Raw genomic sequence first — 24,384 nt, 5'->3', positions numbered from 1 at the left:
TGGAAGGAATTCTGTAAAGTAGTGGGCGCAGCAGCTTGTCCTCAGGGTATCATCCACAGACCAACGGCCAAATGGAGCAGGCCAATCAATCCTGAGAATCAGCCCTCCGTTGTGTTGCGGAACGCAACCCGTCATCCTAGACCTCATTCCTCCCATGGATTGAGTACGCCCACAACTCTCTCACCAGGTCCCCGTTCATGGCTTCCACAGTCCCTGAAAATTAATTCCGTCTCCTTGCTGAAGCCTGTCCCCACCTAACAGCTTTTCCTGTTTAATAGAGCTATGACCCTAGTATTATTCTTCTTCTTATTATTATTATTATTATCCATCCATTAATCCATTTTCCGTACCGCTTATCCGTACAAGGGTCGTGGGCGTGCTTGAGCCTATCCCAGCTAGCTTTGGGTCCACCCTGAACTGGTCGTCAGGCAATCACAGTATTATTATTCTATCCATTTAGTCAATACATTATAAAAGTCTGGTTTATTGGCAGAACAGCACAGACCGTTTGTAACAGTAGGAATACAATATACAGTAGAATTTCATCTCAGAGGAAAGGAATGTTAAAAACGTTTTGGCTAGTCTCTAGCTCTATTAAAGTAGAAAAAAGTTCTCTATAAGGTGACCTTTTGATTTGAGTAAGCGACAACACAGTGGGAAATGTAGTATATACGGTATAACAACTACATGGCATAAGATACTTTACAGCGATGTCATATCGTGTCAGATACACTGGGCAAAAACTCTTTGCTATTCAATTAGCTAGTGATAGCGCCATTTGCCTAATTAGCTTATTAGCTAATCGCAACTACGCACCATTACAAGCCTCTGCCGCCAAATCCGTGCCGTCACATTACAGCAATTGAAAAGGAGACATTGAAGGATCGCTGTGTGTTCTACTGTCATTTCATAGATTGTGTGAGGATTGTAAAGCAAGCATTACCTGGTCATTAGTGTTAACGCAGCTGGAAATGTGTGTAGCGGTTCTGACATAGACATGAAGACTTTACGTCAGCGCGCTGTAGCAGCCCTGTTAATCGACGCGCCTACGTGCCAGCGATGTTGGGAAGGTCGATGTTCCCTTCAAAGGCAATGCATGGACATTGAAATGAAGTCATAACAACTTGCTCATTTCTCATCCGAGGTTTACTTTTTTGTCAATGCCGAAGCATGTGCTATCACCACAGAACAAAAACAAACAAAGGACGAATTTATAGGGTGGGCCAAGGCAAGTTTTGGGTGGGTTTGAGCCCACCCAAAATAGGGCTTGTCTTGTCACTGGTAATAAATATCAAACCACATCAGTGTTTACTTGCCAAATTGTAGATTAAAGAGGGAAATCTCAATTTCTACATGGAAAAATGTGTAATAGGCAGATATTCATTTGGAGGGAACTTAAATTGTGAATATAGTTACTAAATGGGTGTTTCACATGATGTGTTGTGCATCAATGTTTGATTCCTTTCCATCCGTCCATCCATTTTCTGAAATGTCCTATTATCCTTACTCGGGTCGTGGGTGTGCTGGTGCCGATCTCAGCAAACCTCAGGCGAGAGGCAGGGTACACCCTGAACTGGCGGCCAGCCAATCACACGGCACATATAGACAAACAACCATTTGCAGTCACCTTCACACCTATGGAAAATTTACAGTCTTCAATCAACCTACTGTGCATGTTTTTGGAATGTGGGAGGAAACCAGAGTACCTTGAGAAAACCCATGCAGACACAGGGAGAACATGCAAACTCCAGTATAGCGTTTCAGACCAGCTGTGTGGGATAACATAATACTGCGATCGCAAATAAAAGCACGTTTTAATAAATTCTAATTACACACAAAATACTTCTCAGTTTAACTGGACTTTTATTTAGACATAGAGCAGAGCATACATTTAATTTCCTGAAGAATACCACAAATAATGGAAACATTCCTGTGTTCTAATGCATTGTAGAGTATTTGAAAAATCAAGGGAAAAAAGTTGTTGACCCCAGTGTAGAAATAAAGCTCAGCAATGGGCATTATTATATATATATTATAAGACCATATTTAATTGTAGTTTCATTTGTTTGTTCATTTGAGTACCAAAGAGTAGAATCTGAATAAGCAAATAAGTACATAGTCCATTTTGTCATCAAGGAAGTGGAGGGAAAACAAATTCCAATTCACCACAAAATCAACAAAAAAAGATAGGAGCGAGTAAAAGGCAAACACCTTTTAAGCAATGTAATAATAAAATAATATTTTGTTGCATAAAATCAAACATGCTTTTGTAGCTGTTTTGAAGATGGATTTATTGGTTCTTTCCCGACACCATTACACCAAACTCCTGGATGGTTAATTGTTTGTTCATGTACTGCTGAAGCTGATGATTTGTGATATGCCCGAGACTCAAAGCATCATCAATGGAGAATTTTTTCCCTGATTTTCTATCATGGAGAACAGATGATTCTCCCTTGGGGCCCTTGACTGTGATCTCCTCCCAGTCACACTCCTGGCTTTGCAAATTGACAAACATCTTCCAGTCAATCAGCCCCAGTTTAAAGGCCTCCTCTGGTCGCATTTCTTTCCCTGTGTCTGGGTCAATAACAACAATGGACCTTCGCAGATGGCTCTCTCTCTGTTCTCTCTTCATTCTAACAGCTGACAGATTTTTTTGTAGCCTATCAATCTCCTCATCCTTTTTGATGGTGATGCCTCTGAGCTCTGCAAGTTCTCTCTGCAGTGAGTCAAGCCTCAACTCCATGTTCTTTCCATCCTCTCTTGGTGCAGACTCAGTGATAAGCTGAGTCTCTTTGCTAGTGATCTCAATCTCAGAACGAAGCTTGCGAATTTCATTCTGCAGTCTTTGGTTTTCGTGCTGCAAGCGATTACTCTCTTCTCGGATGTAGTCCAGCTCCTTACTTGACTTGCTGTTGGAAAATTCCATCTCAGAAAGCCTGGAAGTGATAGTTATCGACTCTTGGTCGAGTTCTCTCTTTCTCCTCTTCTCCTCTTCCAGAGTCCTCTTTAGATTCTCAATTTCAAGCTCAGCCTCTGGATCCTTCTCCACCTGCACCTTCTCAGTGCGAACAATTCTTTCTTTCACATCCATCTTCTCCAAGGTGACTTGCTGCTGGATCAGCGCATTCAGTTCTTTCTCAAGCAAGATGCGTTTATGCCTCTCTTCATCCAGCTGAAGTTTGAGAATAGAGTGTTCCTTCTCTTGTTGAGGATCCTGCTGCAGGACTACCTTTTGTTTGACAGTCACCTTCTCACGATTTTCTTTGTCTCGCATCTCCAGCTCAGTAAGTCTGATCCGAAGCCTCTGGATCTCCAATTCAGCTTCACGTCTTGCCCTACGTTCACGCTCAAGTTCCTCCAGCTGCATGTCCAAGTCGGCCTTCAGTCTCTGCAGTTGATAGAGTTCTGCTTTCAGAGTATCCTTCTGTCTCTGCTCATTGTTAATGTTTTGTACAAAGGTTTCACACTCTGATCGGAGCAGGGCATCCTCTTCCATCTTGACAACTTCCTGCTGCACAAACCTCTCACGGACCTGAGAGAGGTCTATCTTCCTTATTCTGATCTTTTCCTCTTGGGATGATTTTTCTCTCTCAAGCTCGAGACGTTTCGACTGTTCATCAGCCAGTTTTCTTTTAAGGATTTCAACCTCCTCTTTAGTTTTTGGATCCTCTCTATACTGCAGCACTTCATTGACAACCTCTTTAGTCTGCACTTGAGGTTTCATATCTTTCCATCTTTGAATTTCATCATTAAGTTGGCGGATCTCCATCTCAGATTTCTCAGTCTGGTGAGTTTTGTCAACAATTTCATTGCGAAGTCTCTCAAGTTCTCTTTCAGTCTGTGGATCTGTCTTGTACTTGATAACCTCTTTGATGATCTCCTTGACCTCCACGAGAGGTCCCCGGTTCTTGAGCATGGTCAGCTCATCCTGCAGAGACCTAAGGTGCAGTTCTGCATCTTTATAGCGTCTCTGCTGCTCGACAAGTTCAAGTCGGAGATTGGCCACCTCATTCTCAGCTTTGGGGTCAGGGCGGACAATTTCCCGCATCTTCTCTTGGATCACAACCTTGGACTTCTCCTCCTCTAGACTAGCAATTTTTCTTTGGAGGTCATTTTTTTCTCGCTGGGATGATCTCCGTTTGGTTTTCTCATCTTCATATTGGCTCCTCAGATTTTCTACCTCTCTTTCCAGAACAACATCTTTCTCTACTTTAAGAACCTCCTTAATGGAAATCTTCTCCTCAGCCATTGATTTCTCCTTCTCCAGCCTACGGAGCTTCTCTTGGAGGAATTTCAATTCATCCTCTAATTGCTTCCTTCCGTCAGTTTCTTTTTGCTTCCTGTTTAAGAGAACTCTATATTCTGTTTCAAGTTGGGGGTCATTTTGTACTTTTATGACTTCCTCTTCTTTAATAACTTCTTGCTCTTTATTCTTTTCTTCAGCCAGGATTGTCACCTGCTTTTGTATCTGAATGAGCTCATTGTCTTTAATCAACTTCAGCCTTCTGAGCTCATCCAACTCTTCCCTAAGCTTGCGCATCTCCTCCTCCTGACCACGGTCTCTTTCAATTCTGAGAACCTCTTTCACCATGTATTGCTGTGCCCCTTCTTTGACCTCGGTCTCAAGACCACGGAGCTTCAATTTTAGTACCTCAAGGTCATTCTCTAGAACATGGGTAATACGACGTTCCTCTGAAAGCTTCTGCTGAACCTTGTACAGTTCCTCATCGAGCTGAGGATCTGGAACCTTTTTGATTAGCTCCTTCTTGACAATAGTATCTTGAGGCTTCTGTCCTTCAAGGACATATATGTCAGTCTGGATTAGCTCAATTTCTTTCTCTAACTGCTCTCTCCTCTGAATCTCATCTTGCAACTGCTTCCTAATTCTCCAAAGCTCCCCTCCTGGGGCACCAGCATTGACTGATTGGACATTTGTAGACTGGATCAAAGGGATATCTGGTTGCTAAAGAAGAAAGTGTACAGTAATAATGTAATTTATGGTAATTATCTTTATGGTTCAGTGTAATGCAGAAATTTACCTGGTTGAGGAGGCTATGGGTGAACTCGAGATTTTGCAGTCTTTGCTTGTTCAGAGCATTCACCTCAGTATATTTGGCCTCAATAGCAGCTTCCTGAGAAGGGACAAATAAAATGTCATAGGAAGAGATACGTGTGAGGTCTTTTTTTCTTTCACAGACAGATGCTTACATCACGTGCGTATTTGAATGCACGGGATAGTGCGAGACACTACAAACAAATGAGATGTCATTGTACTGATACACACTATTATTTTTCAATCAGTAATTTGCCATCTGACTCTGTGGACCTTTATTCAACTCTTAGACACATCTACTTGGACTTGATAACCCTAACTTCAGTGAATGGATGGATATGCGAGTGAAGATTCATTATTTGTAGTAGTTTTAAAAAAAGTAGATTTGCACAGCTATTAAATTATTTTGTTTGTGTTATATAAATTACATGTGTGTTTAAGTCTTGGAGGGAAAAGAAAACAAAAACCTCCTCGACTTGTGCCTCTGAATTAGTGTCAAAATTTTGTCATGGCTAAAGTTTGTTTAGGCACTCTTCTTTCGCATTATTAGGAAGTGCGAAATGCAAGCAACATGGTGTAAATGGCAAATGGAGTGCACTTCTGTAGTGTGTGCCCAAAGCACTTTACAGAGGCTCACATTCACTCAATTACGCACACATTCATACAGTTATGGGCGGCTGCTGCCATGCAAGGCGCTGCCAGGCCCACTGGGAGCAATTTGTGGTGCAGTGCCTTGCCCAAGGACACTTCAATAGCAGACAGCTGGAGCTGGGATTCCAAACGGTCGTCACTTTACCGACCGAGCCACAGCTGCCCCGGTGTGTTGGAGTAGTTTCTATATGAATCAAAGATAGACGAGCTTGGACATTTCAACATTTCAGGGTTTCCTTTAATTGCTTTAATTTCTACTGTGAGAATAGCTTAAAGGGCTACATCTACATGAAAAATGTTAACTGTGGGAAATTAGCATTTCGTCTACTTCTACAACTACTTAAATCCTCTTGCAGCTTCTAATTTAAGTGTCTTTATCCGATAACAGGGCTGGGAGAAGCTTCTGCTTTTCTATTAATTCCAGTCCTTATAAAATGTAAGCTGTTACATAAAAATAAAAATAAAAGAGATGGCACACTCATATTTTAAAAAGAACAAGTCAGCACTATTTTTGAGTACAATGAAGGTAGAAATTCTCTATATAATCCAGTCTACCATAATGGTCCTAATGAAATCAATGTCGTAAAATGATAAGTTACCATATCTCAACTGACATTGGGCAAGAGTCAATGTAAATCCTGGACAGATCAATACATTTTCTGTCAAAGAGACAGAATCACACTTAACTATTTTTGAGGCATTGTGTTATTAGTCAATGCTGACAAAGTTTTCTGATTTTTTTTTTTCCAGTACAGACAGGTAGAGAAATTGTGTTATGTTTTTTTTTGCATTTACTGGTTACTTTAAAGTACATGCCCCTTTCAATAAACTAGTCTGGTATTTCCAAACCTTTGCTGAGCCAGGGCACTCATTTCCCATTTGTCAAATGCCATGGCACACCACCAACAAAAATGCCACAAAAAGTATAAAAACTGAAATAATAATTATCCTGTCTCAATGTGCTCACAAACTGAGTGACTCCGTGCAAAACCTGGGCCTGTCCAATTGGACACAAAGCTCATATACTTGCAGGAAGAAAGGACATATTCGGTTGTATGTATGGTAACACGTGCGTTAACCGTTTTTTGCAAATTTTGGCATCTTATGGAAAATCATTTAATTCTTCCGCCTGTAACAATATGTCAGTGGCATCGATAGAGGAACAAAGATACATTTGTAACGACTGAATAATAATCTTTGGACAAATTAAGTGAAATTGGATACTTTCCGGAGGCACACTAGGGTGCCATGGCTTGTTGGGAATCAGTGTTCGAAGCGTAAGGTTACTGTTTGATTGCACTGACACAAACTTTGGCAACGTGCCCCACCTCTGCTTTGACTGCCAGTGCAGATGATTCCATTCGGCTCCGCTTGTACGTCTGAGGTACAAGTCCATCATCAAGGTCCAGTATGGATCTGAACTTCTCAGTTTCAGTCTCATAGTCCTACAAAGGTCCATTGGTAAGATTCAAACCATTACCATACTATTTTTTATTTGTATAACCTATGACTGGTGTGGAAAAAACTCTCTTACTTTGACAGCTTGTTGGTAAAATCGACCATTTTTGGAGAGATTGTTCATGTCGGATTCCTTTCTTGCAATATCAGAGAGCAAGTTCTGCAGACATGGGAGTAGATGAATAAATCATACCTTTACCTATTGTAACCTTGCACCATAGTGACCGATAGTTTAGCATAGCCAGATTCAGCTGCACATTGCGCTCACCCTCTGATTTTTCAGTTTTGTCTCCAGTTGCTTTATGTCATCAGTTTCAGACGGCTCATAGTTTGGGATACGAGAAAGCCAGTTGTTCATGTTGCTATAATCATTGCGATAATTATTGTATGACATCTTAGCCCTCTGCAAACTTTGGGCCCTGTGACATAGTGTAAAGGGAAGCATTGAAAGTGATAGTCATAGGTTGGATTTTGTCTTGCCCATGAGAACAATCTGACCTGGTATCGATCTGATTGTTCAGGATGTTGAAGCGCTTGTTTAGCTTCTGGACGTCAGATTCCTGCCTCTCGATGTCAGGGCAATGCTCTTGGAATTTTATCGCCATTTGGTCAGAGCTGTTTTTGGCCGAACGCAGGTTCTGCTCAGTCTCATTGATCACTGCCCTCTTGGACCTTAGGTCTGAGGCAATATCCTGTTAGTGTAGACAGGCAGACAATAGTTGCGAAGACGATTAGCTTCAGAAAAGAAAAATACACGAGACATTAATATTTGTTGGGAAGTGAATAGGTACATTTGAGAATCTTAATAGCAAAAAGGAGGAGAGAACCACACACTTTGTTCTTGATGAATGTTAAGAACGTGATATTGTTCGCAGAATGTTCTCAAGCAAAAATAATCCCACTAACAGTGGAGCATGCAATATTTGAAATCTATACAGCCGTTGTAAAAAGTACCCTATTTATTTTGTATTCACTATAAATACAAGTTAATGATTTTTATTCTTTTATAGGTTTAACTATAATTCATTGTCTTGTGTGCTACAATCATTTTTTTCTGTTTTCCAAAAACATTTGCAAATTGTAATTGTTATTTCCTGTACTTGATGGCTCATTACTTTTTGGATGCTATTTGTTTGTTTTGCTATTGGTTTACTTAGCCCCCAAAAAAATGTACCGGCATTACCAGATAACCAAGCAACCATTTACTGCTCAGTGACTGTTTTTTTTTTTTTGTCAATGTCTTTCTGTCTCCAAAGTGTTCTGTAAATTGACTGTCTGTTGTCGTACTAGAGCGGCTCCAACTACCAGAGACAAATTCCTTGTGTGTTTTTGGACATATACGTGGCAAATATAGATGATTCGGATTCTGAATTCCTTTCAAACACAAAATCATCTGCAAGTTATTTACAGTGTGTGTATAAGGTACAGTACGCTCTCTGACACGCACATAACCAGACAAGATTATGCAACTTTGTTTCTTGTAACGGTCTTCTACAGTATGTCTGAGGGTATATATCTCTCTAGTACAATGGGTTAGGTTAATCTTACTGCAAGCTCGCGCTGAATTTTCTCCAATGAGGATATGTCAGAGGGAGCAACATCCTCCCTGGCCAGCCTGTTCTCATAGCTGGACAGTAAAGCCTTCCCATTTTGAAGTGAAGCCTCCAGCTGGTTGGAATTCTTCATTCTAAAGAAAGCAGGATTTAATTGTTAGTGTAGTGAAATTTAAACTGACTTGAAGAGGATTGGAAAGAACAGAAGCATATCAACAATACTGCTTTTCGATGAGGTAGAGAAATAATCAAGTGTTGAATAAACAAGTGTCATACTTTTCCTGAGAACACTGAAGAAGCTGTTCTACGTAGTTGTACTTCTTGTTGACTTCATCTGCTTTATTGTGAAGGTGAGGAGCACTGACACATGTCGGGTTGGAGACCAAAAAGTTCTTTGCTTCTTGCACTTTGGAGGTCTTTTCTGGTTCAATTCTATGGACTGCAATGTCAATATCCTGGAGAAAATACATGAGTGGGTGAGTTTAAACCTGCATGAATCATGTATGAATGCTCTTGAGGTAGAATGGATAATAGCAATTAATTACCCTCATATCCTGCAGCCGGTCCCCACTATCCTGCAGTGGCTTCTTCAGCTCCAGTGGTGGGCGCAGTCGAGCTTGAACGGCCCTCTCTTGTTTGTCCAGGTCACTGGCAACCTTATCTAGTCCAGCCATCATCTGGCGGCACTGTTGCTCCTGCTTGTCTGATCACACAAAATTACAACACAATCTGTTCATGATCATTTTGGGTGTCATTTTCACTGATGTAGAACTGAATTGCATCATACAATAAGCCGACTCTAAATTTACGCAATGATTTAGATGATGAAATATGCTAAATAAGTGTTGACTTTACCTGCACCACCACTGGATTTTTTCAGCTCATCAAAGCGTCTCAGCAGTGCTGCTTTGCTGTCTCCCATCTTGTGCTTAAGCGAATTTTGCTGTCCGGCCAGGCTGTGAGCACACAACAGCTTACAGATTCATATCGTCATTCCAGGATACACTATGAATTTGCAAAAATATACCGACTCACTTGTCAGCGATCGCCACTGCCTCAGTGTCTGTGGGGGGGATAATGAAACTGATTGCTGGAGCAGATAATTTTTGTCCAGCTGCGTCCTTCACGTCCCACTTGGTTCCATTGTTGCGGAGCAGAGTGTATCTGCTACCACGCAGAATTTGCCCCTGCACCCATCCAGAAGGTATAATATCTCAGTGTCATGGAATTCAAAGAAGTTATATTCAAGTGGCAACAAAAAAAAAAAAAAAAAAATGGCTCTGACAGTATCTTCAATCCAATTAAGAGAAAAATTGACAAAAGATCAATCATTTTTTATTGGAAGATAAAAATATGTCAGAGATATTATATAATAAATCAATATTTCAGCCACCATGAAAGATTTGCTAGAAAAAGGCAACTGTGTCCAAGCACTAAGATCGGGAAGAGAACTAAAATATATCATGTCAAAAATAGCTGTGTATTGAGTTTCAAGAGTACCACAATACAAGTACTGTACACACAATCAGTGGCCCATCCTGTTTGTTCTATGCGGAGTGGCTTTTCATCTCGAGGGCAACCAAGATACCTATTAATGTGGTCTGCTGAATTGAAAGCCACACGTAAAGAGACCTGACAAAACTTTACTTGTTAGGCCTTCACAAGAACAATTTCAGTACCTCATCTGAGTCGAAATCGCAGAGAGACTCAACAGGCAGAAGCCTTTGAGGGGTTTCCCGTCTGTACTTCAGAGGTAAAACTTGCAGGCCACGTTTCTGAAGAGCCTTGACCCGTTCATCGAAGTGGTCCATAGCCTTGGTTTGGTCCTATAGAGGCAAGCAAATGACATTTTCAGTGTAGAAAAGTTTAGAAAATGGTGGTAATGGTTGATCAGTCTAACAAGAAAAGCTTACATCCAGCTCTCTGATCAGACTCTCCATCTGGTACACATCCTTAAACTCAGGGTTGTACTTCTGTTTGATATCCATGTCCAGTTTCTTCAACAGGTCCTGGGTGTCACGTGCCTCCTTGTGATACTACACACACACACACACACACTGTTCTATTACAAAGTGTTTCCCAATTAACTGTGTGTGCGTGCGCGTGTATACAACCCAGTTTAAACCCGTGTAAGTGTTTATATTTGATCAGTGTCTAACCTTGTGGTACTCGTCCATGTGTTTCAGATGATTTTCCTCACAGATGAGCAGATTTAGGTACTCCTTCCAGTCAGCATGCACGGCCTCCATATGAGCCTTGGAAAGAGTGTATGTAATTATTTATGATTTGTGAAACAAATCGAAATAATGAAGTAGGTAAATAAATAAAACGTAATGTTCATATGAAAAGCACTGATAGTGTAGTGGTACATTCGGCTGACTTCCATGCATGCCGTGTGGGTTCAGTTTCCACTCAGTGACAGTGTGAATATGACTGTGAATGGTTCTCTGTCTCTATATGCGCCCAGTGATTGACTGAAAAAAATAAATGGATGGATGATGGGCAGTGTGAAACTGAAATACCGATCTTTATGCTCTAGAATCAATAATTGAATCGGAATATTGATCATTTTGATGATGATAAATGTACAGTATCTCATTAACAAGAACAAGTGAAGAGTAACTAACCTATTGAGATCTTGTCTAAATGATGAAAGTGGTAAATTGGAAGTGCTTAATGTGTGTGATTCTGAAGAAAGTAATGAAAAATGATCTGACACAAAACTGTCATTATTTTGGCATTTAAAGTTGAAAGTGTTTTAGAAAACATAAATCATTTTTTCACACTTACATTCACACCAACTGACATTTTAGAGTCTCCAATTAATTTACCATGCACGATTTTGGAATGTGGTAGGAGAAAACCCACCCATGCATGGGGAGAACATGCAAATTCCACAGAGGAAGGCTGGATTTGAACCCGGTACCTTCAAACTGTGAGGCGTGCTCACCAGTCGGCCAGTGTGCCGCCCTGTACAGTGTGTATGAAAATAAATATTGTTCTTTTCATTATGGCCTTTTATGTCCCACGTCATCTCACTGACTTTGTACATACAAGCTTAGTATTAGTATAGTATAGTATAGTATAGTATACTGTAGTATAGTATTATATTGATGGCAATTATAATGATAATGATAATAATAATACTCATCATCATAATAATAATGTACACGATCAATGTAATATATGGTAACCTTTTTATTATTATCATTGCCTTCAGAGAACACAGATCATTTCAGGAATACCTCAATAACGTTCGACCCTGGATGCTTTGAAGCAATCAACTTTTCTCCATCTTCATTGAGCTTGGTGATGGTCCCCTCCTTAGACTCCAAACATTTGCCGATGAAGGTCTGTTTGGACAAGAGTGGTGCTGAGTATTTCAATTGAACTATACATGTTTTGCTTCTATTTGTGTACGGTACAGGCTCTGTAAATGTAATAAAGCATCCCATAATTTCTCGTGTATAATGTAATTTTGTTTTCCCACAAAGAAATTGTCAAAAGTCAATAGTGCGCAGTATACATAGGTATAGGGGAAAATGGAAAAACACTTTAACTTTTTTATAAATTTATACGCCACAATCTAGAGGTTATGAAAAAGTTGTACACTTTCTTTCCAAAATGCCACAGCCACCTAGAGGTTATGAGAAAGGTGTACACTTTCATTCTAATATGCCACTGCCAGCAACTGGTTATGAAAAAGGTGTCGCGTGCACTTTCATTCCAATATGACAGGGGTACGTATGACTGCATATATGTAAAGTTGTGCTCATAAGTACACATACATAACCTGGCAGAATTTGTGAAATAATGTTATTTTTAAATATGAGTGATGACTGAACAACAACTATCATTAATTACTTTATGGTTATGTTTTGTTTCATGATAATGCTTTTCTGCAATGCTTGACCGTTTAATTTGAATCACATTAAAATAAAATGTGCTTTGCCTGGCACTTCATGTTTTCTTTAAAGAATTGTACCCATCTTTCAAATTCTGCCTGTGTAATCAAACATATGAGGACAACTGTGTTTTTTTTTTCTTATTTACTCATTAAAAGTAGGGTTTTGAATTTTAAAATAAGAGAAAGTAAATAAAGAAAGTATTACGTGTTCAAATAAAGTGGTTCACTTCAGAATAAAAAAAAAGCTAACAAAATACAGATAATACAACTGTACTTCGTTTTGATCATATGGGTAGAAGCAAAATCATGCATTGTAAAAATGCATTGTACATAGGTAGAGGGTTTTCCAGTATTTGGAGGTCAACTTTGGGGGTGCGTATTATACATGGGTGCGCATTATACATGATAAATTATGGTACATTTATTCATATACTGTCATTTGTTTTTGAAGGGGATCTAGATAGATGCGCGGAGTGGGAAACCACACAAAATTCTCACAATTATATATAAAGTGTTTATAGTGTGTACCTCATACTGCCTCTGGCGGGCAGGGTAATCTAGGTTGCCATCACTCCAGTCATAGTTGATTCTCTCCTCAGCCTGCTGGTCCATCCAGTAAAGCTCATTGGTGCAGCGCTGCATGTAGTCACGCAGGCTCCGCAAGTGGCGCTGGCGATCGCTGGAAAGGGCCTAGGGAGGGTGAGGGAAAAAAAACAAAAAAACTGTTTTCTTGCACTCAAACTTTGGGTAGTTCATGTACTAAATTAAAGACAGCTAGCAATTTATAGAGTTACACACTGTATGTATTATGTACCGGTGCTATTTTATTGAATGATTAAGATTACATTCATTCTGTGATGATATACAGTGGATACAGAATGTATTCAGAAATTACATTTTACACTTAATTTTTTCACTCTTTTTATATTGCAGCAATTTGCTAAAATCATTTAAGTTTATTTTTTTGCCTCATTAATGTACACACAGTACCCCATGTTGACAGAAAAAATGGAATTGTTGAAAGTTTTGCAGATTTATTAAAAAAGAAAAACTGAAATATCACACAGCCACAAATATTCAGACCCTTTGCTTTGACACTCATTTAACTCAGGTGCTGTCCATTTCTTCATCCTTGAGATGGTTCTACACCTTCTTCATCCTTGAGATGGTTCTACACCTTCATTGGAGTCCAGCTGTGTTTGATTATGCTGATTGGACTTGATTAGTAAAGCCACACAGCCGTCTATATAAGACCTTACAGCTCACAGTGCATGTCAGAGCAAATGAGAATCATGAGGTCAAAGGAACTGCCTGAAGAGCTCAGAGACAGAATTGTGGCAAGGCACAGATTTGGCCAAGGTTACAAAAAAAATTCTGCTGAACTTACAGTTCCTAAGAGGACAGTGGCCTCCATAATCCTTAAATGGAAGACGTTCGGGACGACCAGAACCCTTCTTAGAGCTGGCTGCCCGGCCAAACTGAGCAATCGGGGGAGTGGAGTATGTGAGAGAGGGCTCCAGGGATGCAGTCGGGAGATGGGAGAAAGTTCAACCGTCACTCTAGCCCTCCACCAGTCGGGGCTTTATGGCAGAGTGGCCCGACGGAAGCCTCTCCTCAGTGCAAGACACATGAAAGCCTGCATGGAGTTTGCTAAAAAAAAAACACCTGAAGGACTCCAAGATCGTGAGAAAAAAGATTCTCTGGTCTGATGAGACCAAGATAGAACTTTTTGGGCTTCATTCTAAGTGGTATGTGTGGAGAAAACCAGGCACTGCTCATCACCTGTCCAATACAGTCCCAACAGTGAAGCATGGTGGTGGCAGCATTATACTGTGGGGGTGTTTTTCAGCTGCAGGGACAGGACAACCGGTTGCAATCGCAGGAAAGATGAATGTGGCCAATTATAGGGACAGCCTGGACGAAAACCTTCTCCAGAGTGCTCAGGACGTCAGACTGGGTCAAAGGTTCACCTTCCAACAAGACAATGGCCCTAAGCACACAGCTAAAATAATGAAGGAGTGGCTACAGATTATCTCCGTGACTGTTCTTGAATGGCCTAGCCAGAGCCCTGACTTAAACCCAATTGAGCATCTCTGAAGAGACCTGAAAATGGCTGTCCACCAACGTTCACCATCCAACCTGACAGAACTGGAGAGGATCTGCAAGGAGGAATGGCAGAGGATCCCCAAATCCAGGTGTGAAAAACTTGTTGCGCCATTCCCAAAAAGACTCATGGCTGTATTAGCTCAAAAGAGTGCTTCTACTAAATGCTGAGCAAAGGGTCCGAATACTTATGGCTGTGTGATATTTCAGTTTGAATAAATCTGCACAAATTTCAACAATTCAGTTGTTTTCTGTCACTATGGTGTGCTGTGTGTACATTAATGAGGAATAAAAAGAACTTAAATGATTTTAGCAAATGGCTGCAATATAACAAAGAGTGAAACATTTAAGGGGTTCTGAATACTTTCCGTACCCACTGTACACTAAATACATATACATATAGGCAGAGGTGTGTGGTAACGCGTTACATTTACTCAAGTAACAGTTTCGATAAACTGTACTTGTCAGAGTACTTTAAATGCATCATACTTTTTACTTTTACTTAAGTATTTATGTGAAGAAGGATCAATACTTTTACTCCGTTACAATGATCGACATGCCGTTCGCTACTTTTATTTATCCATTCTTGTGTGTCCGTGTCTATTTTTAGACTCCATCTTCCACTTCCGCATAGGGCGTCTGTTGCGCCAATCCAACGTGATCACTAATGTCATTTGACTTAAATTCACCAATCGGATGACACAGGGCAGTCACATGACCACGTACTTAGCCTTCGCGAGCCAATCAAAATGACTCATTATGGGGGGGTGGAGTTCTAACAGCCGTGCGAGCGTGTTTACTCTACAGAGCTGCATGACAAAACAACGGTTTTGTCATGCAGCTCTTAAATTGTGACTGCTCAAACTTGGATATTTCAGCCCACTTCTAACTTGAGAAAACGTCTTGCGGTAAGTTGCAGATGTTTCTATTGTTGTTTGGGCAGTGGATATGGCAACATTAGCCCTATCCTATGGCTTCACACAGGCACACACAATCACTAAGTCTGGTCAACAAATAGCTTCTTCATGAAGTCATTTAAGCGAATAAAGCAAGTAATGTTTCCGTAGGGCCTTACGCATGTGTTGTTGTTTTATTGGCAGTTAAAAATTGAAATGGTGGCAGGTGTGTGTCGAATCCCATATATTATTATTTTTGTATTTTATTTGATGTTCATGCTCGAAGTTAAAAACAAAAAATCACCAGTTACTCACAAGTTACTCTTGAGTAGTTTTTCATTAAGTACTTTCTTACTCTTACTCAAGTAAATATTTGGATGACTACTTTTTACTTTTACTTGAGTCGTATTATTCTAAAGTAACAGTACTCTTACTTGAGTACAATATTTGGCTACTCTACCCACCTCTGCATATAGGTACACATGAGCAGGATAGTGTGTGACTTTCATTACCAACAGTTTGTTGTACTTCATCTGGAGCCCACTGATATATTCCTGTAGAAACACAGACAAAATGTAAAAAACACATTTTGCCAAGAAATTCTAAATGGACTAAAAGTGTTTCATGACTTATACATTTTTGTAATATGTACTTTATCACAGAAAGTGAAACTCCTAACAGCTTTTACATAGAACAATTGTTTTCCTTTGTTTGTTTGTACCTTGTCACCACCGGCAGAAATGTGAGGAGCCAAAGCCTCCACCTCACTATGGAAGATGTTGTGCTCCTCCACCTCATTCTCCACAGATGGCAGGTCCTGGCCGAAACCCTTGTTGCTCAGCATGTCCTAAGAAACCAGATTAAAGCAAACAACTAACTTTACTCATGCATATTGCTGTAACTGATTCAAAGTCATTATAATATTTTTTTTAAATTACTTTCTTTAGTCAGTTCGACCATAAAGATGCCTGCATTTTACAGTGTGTAATCATCTTACTCACTTGACTTGAATTGAATCCACTTTATGCGGAACTTTATGTGACCGAACCGAGAAAATAGGTTTGCAGACCTCCTGTGGATGCTGCGATAATTAATGTAACCACGGGCTGATGACACGATGGTTTGAATCTGAACTTGCTAAAATTTAGTTTTCTTTATGGCTGGTGTCTTTGAACAAAATGTATGTGTGTATGTGTCTGTGTCCCTGTGGAGAAGTGGTTGGAGGGCTTGATTTTAATTGATGTAAAGCACTTTGGGTTTCATTGCATGTATAAAAAGTGCCATATAAAAAAATGAATGAATGATTGAAATACATTTGTAGCATTTCATTTATACTGTACACATATGATATGACATGTAAACACGAATGAAATCTAAACATTGGATATGGTCATCTTTGGTGACTCTTGAAGACATCTTGTGTAAAACAAAAGACTGCACTGTAGACGTCTTAATATTTGTAGACTTGCTTTAGACTTGCCATAGGGCTCCGCCAGTCACGTGAACTAGAAAGAAGTCATTCAACCTGTTTTGCCGAATGCCGAAGTTGGTGGCATATAACCCCTCTTCAAGAAGCTTAATTAGATACTTCTAACACAGTTGCAAAAAGACTATATAATGATATATTAACAATACAAATATATCATGCAAGATGTAAAGCACAAATCAAATATAACAATTATTCCTTGTGAACACTTGCTAATCCTTTTGAGTTGTCTTCACATTGTTTTGACCCTTATTAAGTCTATTAAAATAAAACTGCCTGGCTGCTTGATTACTTTCACAAACTAAATGACCACCAGATGCGCATTATACAGTATATCTGCTCCCTACCAGCTTCTCATCCATCATGTTGCCCCAGTTGATGGTGGGCACCCCATCTGTGCGAATGAGTTGGTAGATGCGTTCACGGTCCTCCCTCAGCTTCATCACTCTCTCACGCAGCTGCCTCATGCTGTGTAAACAGAGACACGCACGCAGTCATTGAGCCATTTAGGAAAACATTAAATGAAGAAGGCACAGACTGTGACTCACTCTTGTTCAATCATCTCTGCCTGAGGATGCTGAAGGCGCTTGGCGTTGACAGCATCATCATCCAGGCCAACAAGCAGATCCAGAGAATTGAGGAGGCGCTTGTTGGTGTCTTCCTGATACAATGGTTGCTTGCCTTCATTGATCTTACTTACATCCTGCAGCAAAGACAAGTCAGTGTGAGACAAACATATGTGGGAATACACTCAGTGCAAAACATCATTTCTAAGGATTATTCCCCCCCCCCCCCCCCCCACAGTGCATGTTCATTATGTGACCTCACCCACTCACTTACCTAGAGTTAATGCGTGTTCCCTTTATCGGCTGTGGGGGACTTGAGTCACATGACTTGACTCGAATCGGACTCGAGTCGCGAATTTTAGAACTCGTGATCTGCTTGGCTAAAACTCAAGAAAGACGCAACTTGGTTTTGAGTTGGTCTTCATGCGACTTGGCTTGACTTTGACTTGAAATATGTGATCCGACAAGTCATCCTGTTTAGATTTGAAAATTTGAATCTTCAAATTTGTGGTGCCTCTTGTTTTTGAAAGATAAGTTATTGTACAAGTCTTTTGTCATGTGCGCCGCAGTTGTTATCTTCCACATTGATTTCTAATGAGCGGTTATTTTTGACCATGAACATGAAGAGTGTACAAAAGTTGAATAAAACTCACAAAATTAAATGCCAAATATACTCTTGCATATACCCACAACAAAGAAGGCCGGGCCCTCAAGAAGTCAAGTCAAATGTAAAAATGTTCCATTGCCTAATTATAAATTCATTATTTTGCAATCAAAAACACATGCACACATGCATATGCATGCACGCATGCGGTCACACGCACACACACACACGCGCGCGAAGGAACATGTAACTCTAAATAGCCTGTTAATAGTTTGTAAATAGTTCGTCTCTGTGTTTACATAGTCAAAAAACAATATTCTGTGGGCCTTTAAAGATGAGCCAGAATGTTCTAAATCAGCTGGCACTCAACAGGTTGTCTTTCCTGAAGACGGCTGGCATTGAAAGAGTTGTTGCTCTTTAACCTCTGAGCAAATTGTACCTTGTTGAGGTTCTGCTCCACATCATAGATGTTATTCTCCACCTTATCTGCATTCTTCTGCAGCTTCTCGATCAGCGCTGTCAATTCTGTGGAAGAAACACTAAAAGAAAAAGCCAGAGTGAGACACAGCATTCAATGAGCTGACAAAATGTCTTTGCTGCATATATCAGCAAAAACTGCGGCCGACTGTATATAATTGTACACCCACCGGCCCAATAAAGGATTCAGAATAATACATAAAAATAACTCAGGGAGTTGTTTATATGTATTATCATGGATTTACTCGTGGTGTAGACTTGAAACGTGCCTAAGAATAACTTGAACAGCGCTTATATTGGATCGTATTAATCTGCAATTGTACAGTATGTTAGTACACATTTAAGTATGGAAATTTGCTTGCATCTTTTAGCAATTATTTTACTCCTAATAACTGGAGTTGAGTTTCCCGGATTAATATACTGTACAAAAACATAGTCAGATGGCCATTAAACTGGTGAGCCTCTCCCGATCAAGTAGGGTGTCAACTAAAATTATATAAACTATTAAGGTCTCATAGGCTAACCCCAACCTATGCTCAATGAAGGCGCGACTGTGAGTGCGATGAGTGCTTCGTGGACTTCCGCCCTCATTGCAATCGTAGCGGTCAGTGATAGCACGAGGTGTGTCTGCTCACAGACAGGAAAGGAAGCAAAAAAACCAGCTGGGCCAGTTTGCTGTCAAAAGTGTCTTTACCTCATAGGAACAATTAAAAAAAAACATCAAATACGTCAAACAATAATGCACTGTAACATTTCATGTGTTTTCAAGCGGAGACGCTTATAGCACTGATGAGACTAGAGCTTTTAGTAAAAAGTTGGGAGTCATCAGCTTGGTATTAACATCCCAGACGACATACTGTTGAGTAGAAGCAGCCTGAATATGGCTAATTAGAGATAGCAATTTTTATATTATATTCCTGCCTTTAAGACTAGTTCACGTTTCAAGACCAAATATTTCCCATTTAAACACAAATATGACTCAGTAGAGGTTTAGCTTGTTTCATTCATCCTGAGATGCTGGTAGGTGCACAGCATATAAACTGATGAATCGTAAAAATGTCCTCACGGCTGAATATTTATCAAATCGAATTGTGCGAGTGCAGTGACAACGCGTGTTCATGTGTGTGTGTGTCTGTGTGTGCGTTTGACAAATTATGTACATGTCATTTTAAAACACTAGTTCACATTCATCTGCTCATGGACACGGCCACAGCATCGAACAAACCTTACATAACTCCCACTGGTTGCATGTTCGCCAGTAACTTTAATAACAGCCTCTTTCATGTTTATTTCGTTTTTTTTGTTTTGTTTGTTTTATGTGAAACAAATCGAGAAAAAGTTTGGACTGGCGTGTGGCCTAATGTCTGACAATCTAACAGCGGCTGTTCCATCCAAACAACAACAACAACAAAAAACACCCGATCATTTAAACACAAACCCATAATTGCCAAGGTAATATTCTCAGTGACGCTCTTAGCCAAAAGGCCCTTGTGGAAGCCAAAATGTGGCTTTTACATAATTTCATATTTAACAAAAAAAAAAAAAAAAAAAAAAAAAAAAAGAGCAATTGTAATGAAAATGCTTTCAAAAAACAAAAAGCAGGGTTGTGCAGTTGGAACATTTGAAGGAAATGTCATGTTTTCCTGCATGTTTTTTTTTTTTTTTTTTTTTTTTTTTCCCCTTCAAGGGTGTTGTCAAATGTTTCCCTGGTTGCTCACTTGCACTAATTCAAACATGTGCTGGTTCGGGGGACGTTCCTGACACAAAAGCATAAGAAACACACACAACTCCGATGTTTCCACAGAGGGGGAAACGAATTGGGAACAGAACGCTCAAATGGTAAAGTCATAGTGGGTGTGGTTGTTGTCATTTGTTGTGAACATCACAGTAAATCCTTCTACTGGTGCCTGGTCTCTGTGTGTACGTTGGGAGAGACATTATACCTTATCGGTAGTCACATTTGCCAACATTCTATCAAGAGGTTAGGTTAAGAAATAATTGTAACAGATCTAAACCCGTGTATAAACAGTTTGAGGCTTTTTTGTCACTGTCTTTTTTTGCCCTCTCTCTGTTCAGCAACCAAATGAACAACCAGAGCAGCAATAACAGAACCAAGTGGGCAGGATTGCGTCACAGGAATTCCGCACTACTGGTGGCAGCTGGCCAACAGAGGGTGCAAGGGCGCCGCCCTGAAATTCACCAAGAAGACATGAAGAAAATAAATAGAAATGAATAAAAACGACGTACGAAGACTTGTCCAGCACTGCAGCGCAACTGCTCGGAGTATAAGCTTGAAACCTTTACATCTCCTCGTACTTTTGCAATTTTGCAGGTAAGCTTGCTAACATTGTAATAACGCTTGTGTGACTTGGTCTGGTGTAATGTTGCCCGCCGAGCCATCCGGACATATACAGCTACGTATAGTTTATTCTTGTCTGCGGAGCAAAATTGAGACATAACAGTTAGTGATGCCATAGTATGGTTTACCATTGTTTGGTGGTTGATGTTTGCCATGCTGTAATTCTTGTCACTTCGTAACTTATTTATATAGATATACTACTACGACTGCAACTACTACTACTACTACTACTCCAACAAATAATAATAATGATAATAATATAGCTTTTTAGTACGGAGGCCCTAAAGGGACAACGAGAAAGTTTCTCAGTTTGAATGAGAAACGTCGACCTCTGAGTGCTATCTTATTTACCTGCTAGCGGTAGCTTCCTGCGTTCGGGTAGCCGTACAGGAGCTTATTTAAAACTTTCTTCCAGCGCATGTCAAGCTGTGAGAATGGCAACAGAAGAGGACTTGCTCTCTTTCCTCAAAACAAAGAAATATACCTGATAGTGTCATCGACCAACTAAAAGAAGATAAGGTGAGTATAAATGTAAACCTTCATCACACGAATATAGCAGTACAGGCTATAGAATAGCTGAGCCATAGTTTGCTATGCGTGCACTCACAGGTAGGTAGACAGGTTTACAGTTCTCATTCAAATGAGAAAGTTTCTCGTTGTCACGAGAAACCTTCTCGTTGTCACGAGAAACTTTCTCGTTGTAAAGAGAAACTTTCTCGTTACAATGAGAAACTACGTTTCTTTTTCTTTTTTTCCCCCTCCCCATGTCCCTTTAGGGGCTCCGTATTTTAGCTATGTATGTAAGGTTGAAGAAATTATACAATGCTTGTTATCTGTCTATGGCAGTCTGGGAAAACTACTGGAAAAAAATATTACAAACTCTTCTGCTAGTCACCATGTTGTCCGGGCCCCCAACCCTCCCTAAAACCTGCGGTATGACGCTCTACTCTTAAACACATCATTTGATCTCCGCGCAACGAAGCGACTGAGAGCAGGTCACTACGAGTACGAACGAAAAGAGAATATTTCGGAGATCATGATTTGTTTAACTTAATGCAGCTGCGCATTACCAATCATCAGCCACAGCTTGGTTCAGGGAGACAGTACTGTGGTGTGTGGGAGAGGCTGCGAGCAATTCCATGCACATTGTCTTTTAAAGGAGGCACAGCTGAATACCTATCTAACCAGTTACTACAACTTTACGACAGTGCCACACCCGCTCTTGAAAAGAGCGCAAATCATGCAAACTAATGGGCTGGTATTTAAATCTCACACCCATGTCTGTAAAATGGTCATACCTGCATGCACACATTTTGTAAGCGTACTGTAAATAATATATTGTTAAATGAAAACAAAAATACAGTGAGTGAACCTGGTAAGGTAGCTATATTTTGAAGTCCTCTTCAAGTTGTAACTCAATTAAGTAAGACGTTTTAGGGGAAATATGAAGGCGACTCTAAATGGTGAATTGCAGGAAGTCTGACCATTATGTAATGCACATGAATACAATGAGCCACATGGAGAATTTAAAAGGCTACTTACGTTTGCTTGACCGGAGTCACGATGGAACTTTTGCTCTTTTTCTTCATCATGGTGACCGTGTGTCAGCTGCGTCCACACTATGTCGACGCTTCCCCCGACCTGCTCCGCTGCGATCGTTACCCGGAGAAGTCCCCTTTTGAGTTGACTTTAGTCGCTCCACACCTGTCTAGTTGACAGCCCGCAGGGGCGGGGCTCCATGCAGCCGTGCAGGTATTGACGGCCCAAAGGCGCACACACGCATTGCACTGGCTGAACCGGTCCGACTTGACAGTGTCTTTTGAGTGCATGTGAACGCCAATGCACGAGGGCGTTATACATCAAGAATGTGACTTGACACACTGCAATTGCAGCACACCTACTACAGAATGCACAGCTTTTCTTTGCTGCTCAGCACCTCCCTGTGTGGAGGTTGCACATTTGTCACCGTGCTTGCGTGGGTGTGGGGTTTCTCTGAGTACTCCTCCTCTGTTCTAAATAAATAAATAAATGCAGACTCTAAAGTGTCCATTGATATGTACGGAAGCGTATTGCATTAACTTGGAAATATTAAAAAAAAAAAACCCATGTTTTTCTGAGAATTTTTTTGAGGGCTTTGTTTTTTTAAAATATTTTTTTCTGTTTTTCTGACTATTTTTTTCTGTTTTTCTAACTAATTATTTGTATGAGTTTTTCTGTTTTTCTGACTCATTGTTTTCTGAGTTAGTCGGGACACATCGAACTCACGCGAGAACCTGCGAATTGCAGGTGACTCTTTGCGGACTCCGTAGTAAGCAACATGACCGGCTTATTTAGTTTGATCAAGTTTTATTTTTATATGGGTTTAAGACACTGGGAGATACTCCTGTCTTTGAGTCACATAGATGGTATTGTTATTAGTCATTAGAAAAAAATTAGTCACAAAAACAGAAAAAAAATAGTCTGAAAAACGGGGGGGTTAAATTACTCAGAGAAACAGGGGAAGGAAATAGACAGAAAAACGGAGAAAAATATTTAGTCAGAAAAACTGAAAAAATACTTTTAAAAAAACAAAGCCATCAAAGAAATTACTCAGAAAAACAGAAGTTTTTTTATTTTATCTTTTTTTTTCCAAGTGAATGCAATACGCTTCCATAGTTATGAATGCAGTGGTATAAAGTTAAAAAAAAAATACGTTTTAACTGTGCTTACGTGGATTTTTCAGGTATCTGTACTTTACTCAAAAAGTCCGTAAAGTCATTTCTGTGTTTTGTTTCTAAATACTTGGGCAATGCACACATCAGCGGTGATTCAAATTGGCATTCGAGTCTGCTGAAAAACAAAAAACGCACGCTGAATAAAAATATTGTGATTCGATTCACAACGGATCTAAGAATAACGTACTACATACTTTATTCTGACAAGAGCTGCCACGTGCTTATTTCGCATATTTATTTTACTTTGTGGGTACGCTGGTGTAGCTCCGCCAAGATCTCATAAAGTTTGTCAAGTGTGTGTGGATCTCCACATAACAGACACACTTTAACTGCTTATTAAACAGCGGCACGTGGTTTAGGTCGACCAGGGCATGTTTTCAGCGCATTCAGTGGACATGCCCACAGCGATGATTTTCATGATTTTGGAACCTCATTTTATATAGGCCTATTTGGCGATTCTTTTTTAAATTTTTATTTATTCATTCTAATTTGGCAGGCTTTTTTCACGATACTCTTCTCCGTGGCGTGTCAAATTTACAAGACACTTTATTTTCACT

General features: G+C 40.1%; 1 protein-coding gene across 1 annotated transcript; it reads right to left on the bottom strand.

Annotated features, from left to right (window-relative positions):
- Window positions 1–1,843: 1,843 nt before the first annotated feature.
- Window positions 1,844–22,893, bottom strand: ppl (periplakin). Its single transcript, XM_061700401.1, has 22 exons — window positions 22,656–22,893; window positions 18,717–18,816; window positions 17,656–17,810; window positions 17,455–17,575; window positions 16,343–16,468; window positions 16,134–16,175; window positions 13,151–13,312; window positions 11,961–12,068; window positions 10,875–10,970; window positions 10,629–10,751; window positions 10,395–10,541; window positions 9,751–9,902; window positions 9,571–9,671; window positions 9,261–9,418; window positions 8,992–9,170; window positions 8,711–8,849; window positions 7,661–7,854; window positions 7,431–7,581; window positions 7,239–7,322; window positions 7,033–7,149; window positions 5,040–5,132; window positions 1,844–4,963 (listed from the first exon to the last, which is right to left on the bottom strand). The coding sequence occupies exons 1-22, from the start codon at window positions 22,703–22,705 to the stop codon at window positions 2,291–2,293; spliced, it is 5,271 nt and encodes a 1,756-aa protein (XP_061556385.1). The 5' UTR covers window positions 22,706–22,893; the 3' UTR covers window positions 1,844–2,290.
- Between the last annotated feature and the right edge of the window lie 1,491 nt (window positions 22,894–24,384).

Source organism: Phycodurus eques, chromosome 16 (assembly GCF_024500275.1).
Source record: "Phycodurus eques isolate BA_2022a chromosome 16, UOR_Pequ_1.1, whole genome shotgun sequence".
Taxonomy (NCBI): domain Eukaryota; kingdom Metazoa; phylum Chordata; class Actinopteri; order Syngnathiformes; family Syngnathidae; genus Phycodurus; species Phycodurus eques.
The sequence above is the reverse complement of the archived record's forward strand: the minus strand, read 5'-3'. Positions and strand labels throughout refer to the sequence as shown.

What these genes read in the sequence shown, in the direction of transcription:
- ppl (XM_061700401.1), bottom strand. Translation starts at nt 22,705, where the DNA reads ATGATGAAGAAAAAGAGCAAAAGTTCCATCGTGACTCCGGTCAAGCAA. An exon ending in TGAAGTACAACAAACTGTTG is followed by an intron (nt 13,313 to 16,133) that starts GTAATGAAAGTC and finishes CACCCTCCCTAG; the next exon opens with GCCCTTTCCAGCGATCGCCA. An exon ending in CTTCAGTGTTCTCAGGAAAA is followed by an intron (nt 8,850 to 8,991) that starts GTATGACACTTG and finishes TGCTTTCTTTAG; the next exon opens with AATGAAGAATTCCAACCAGC.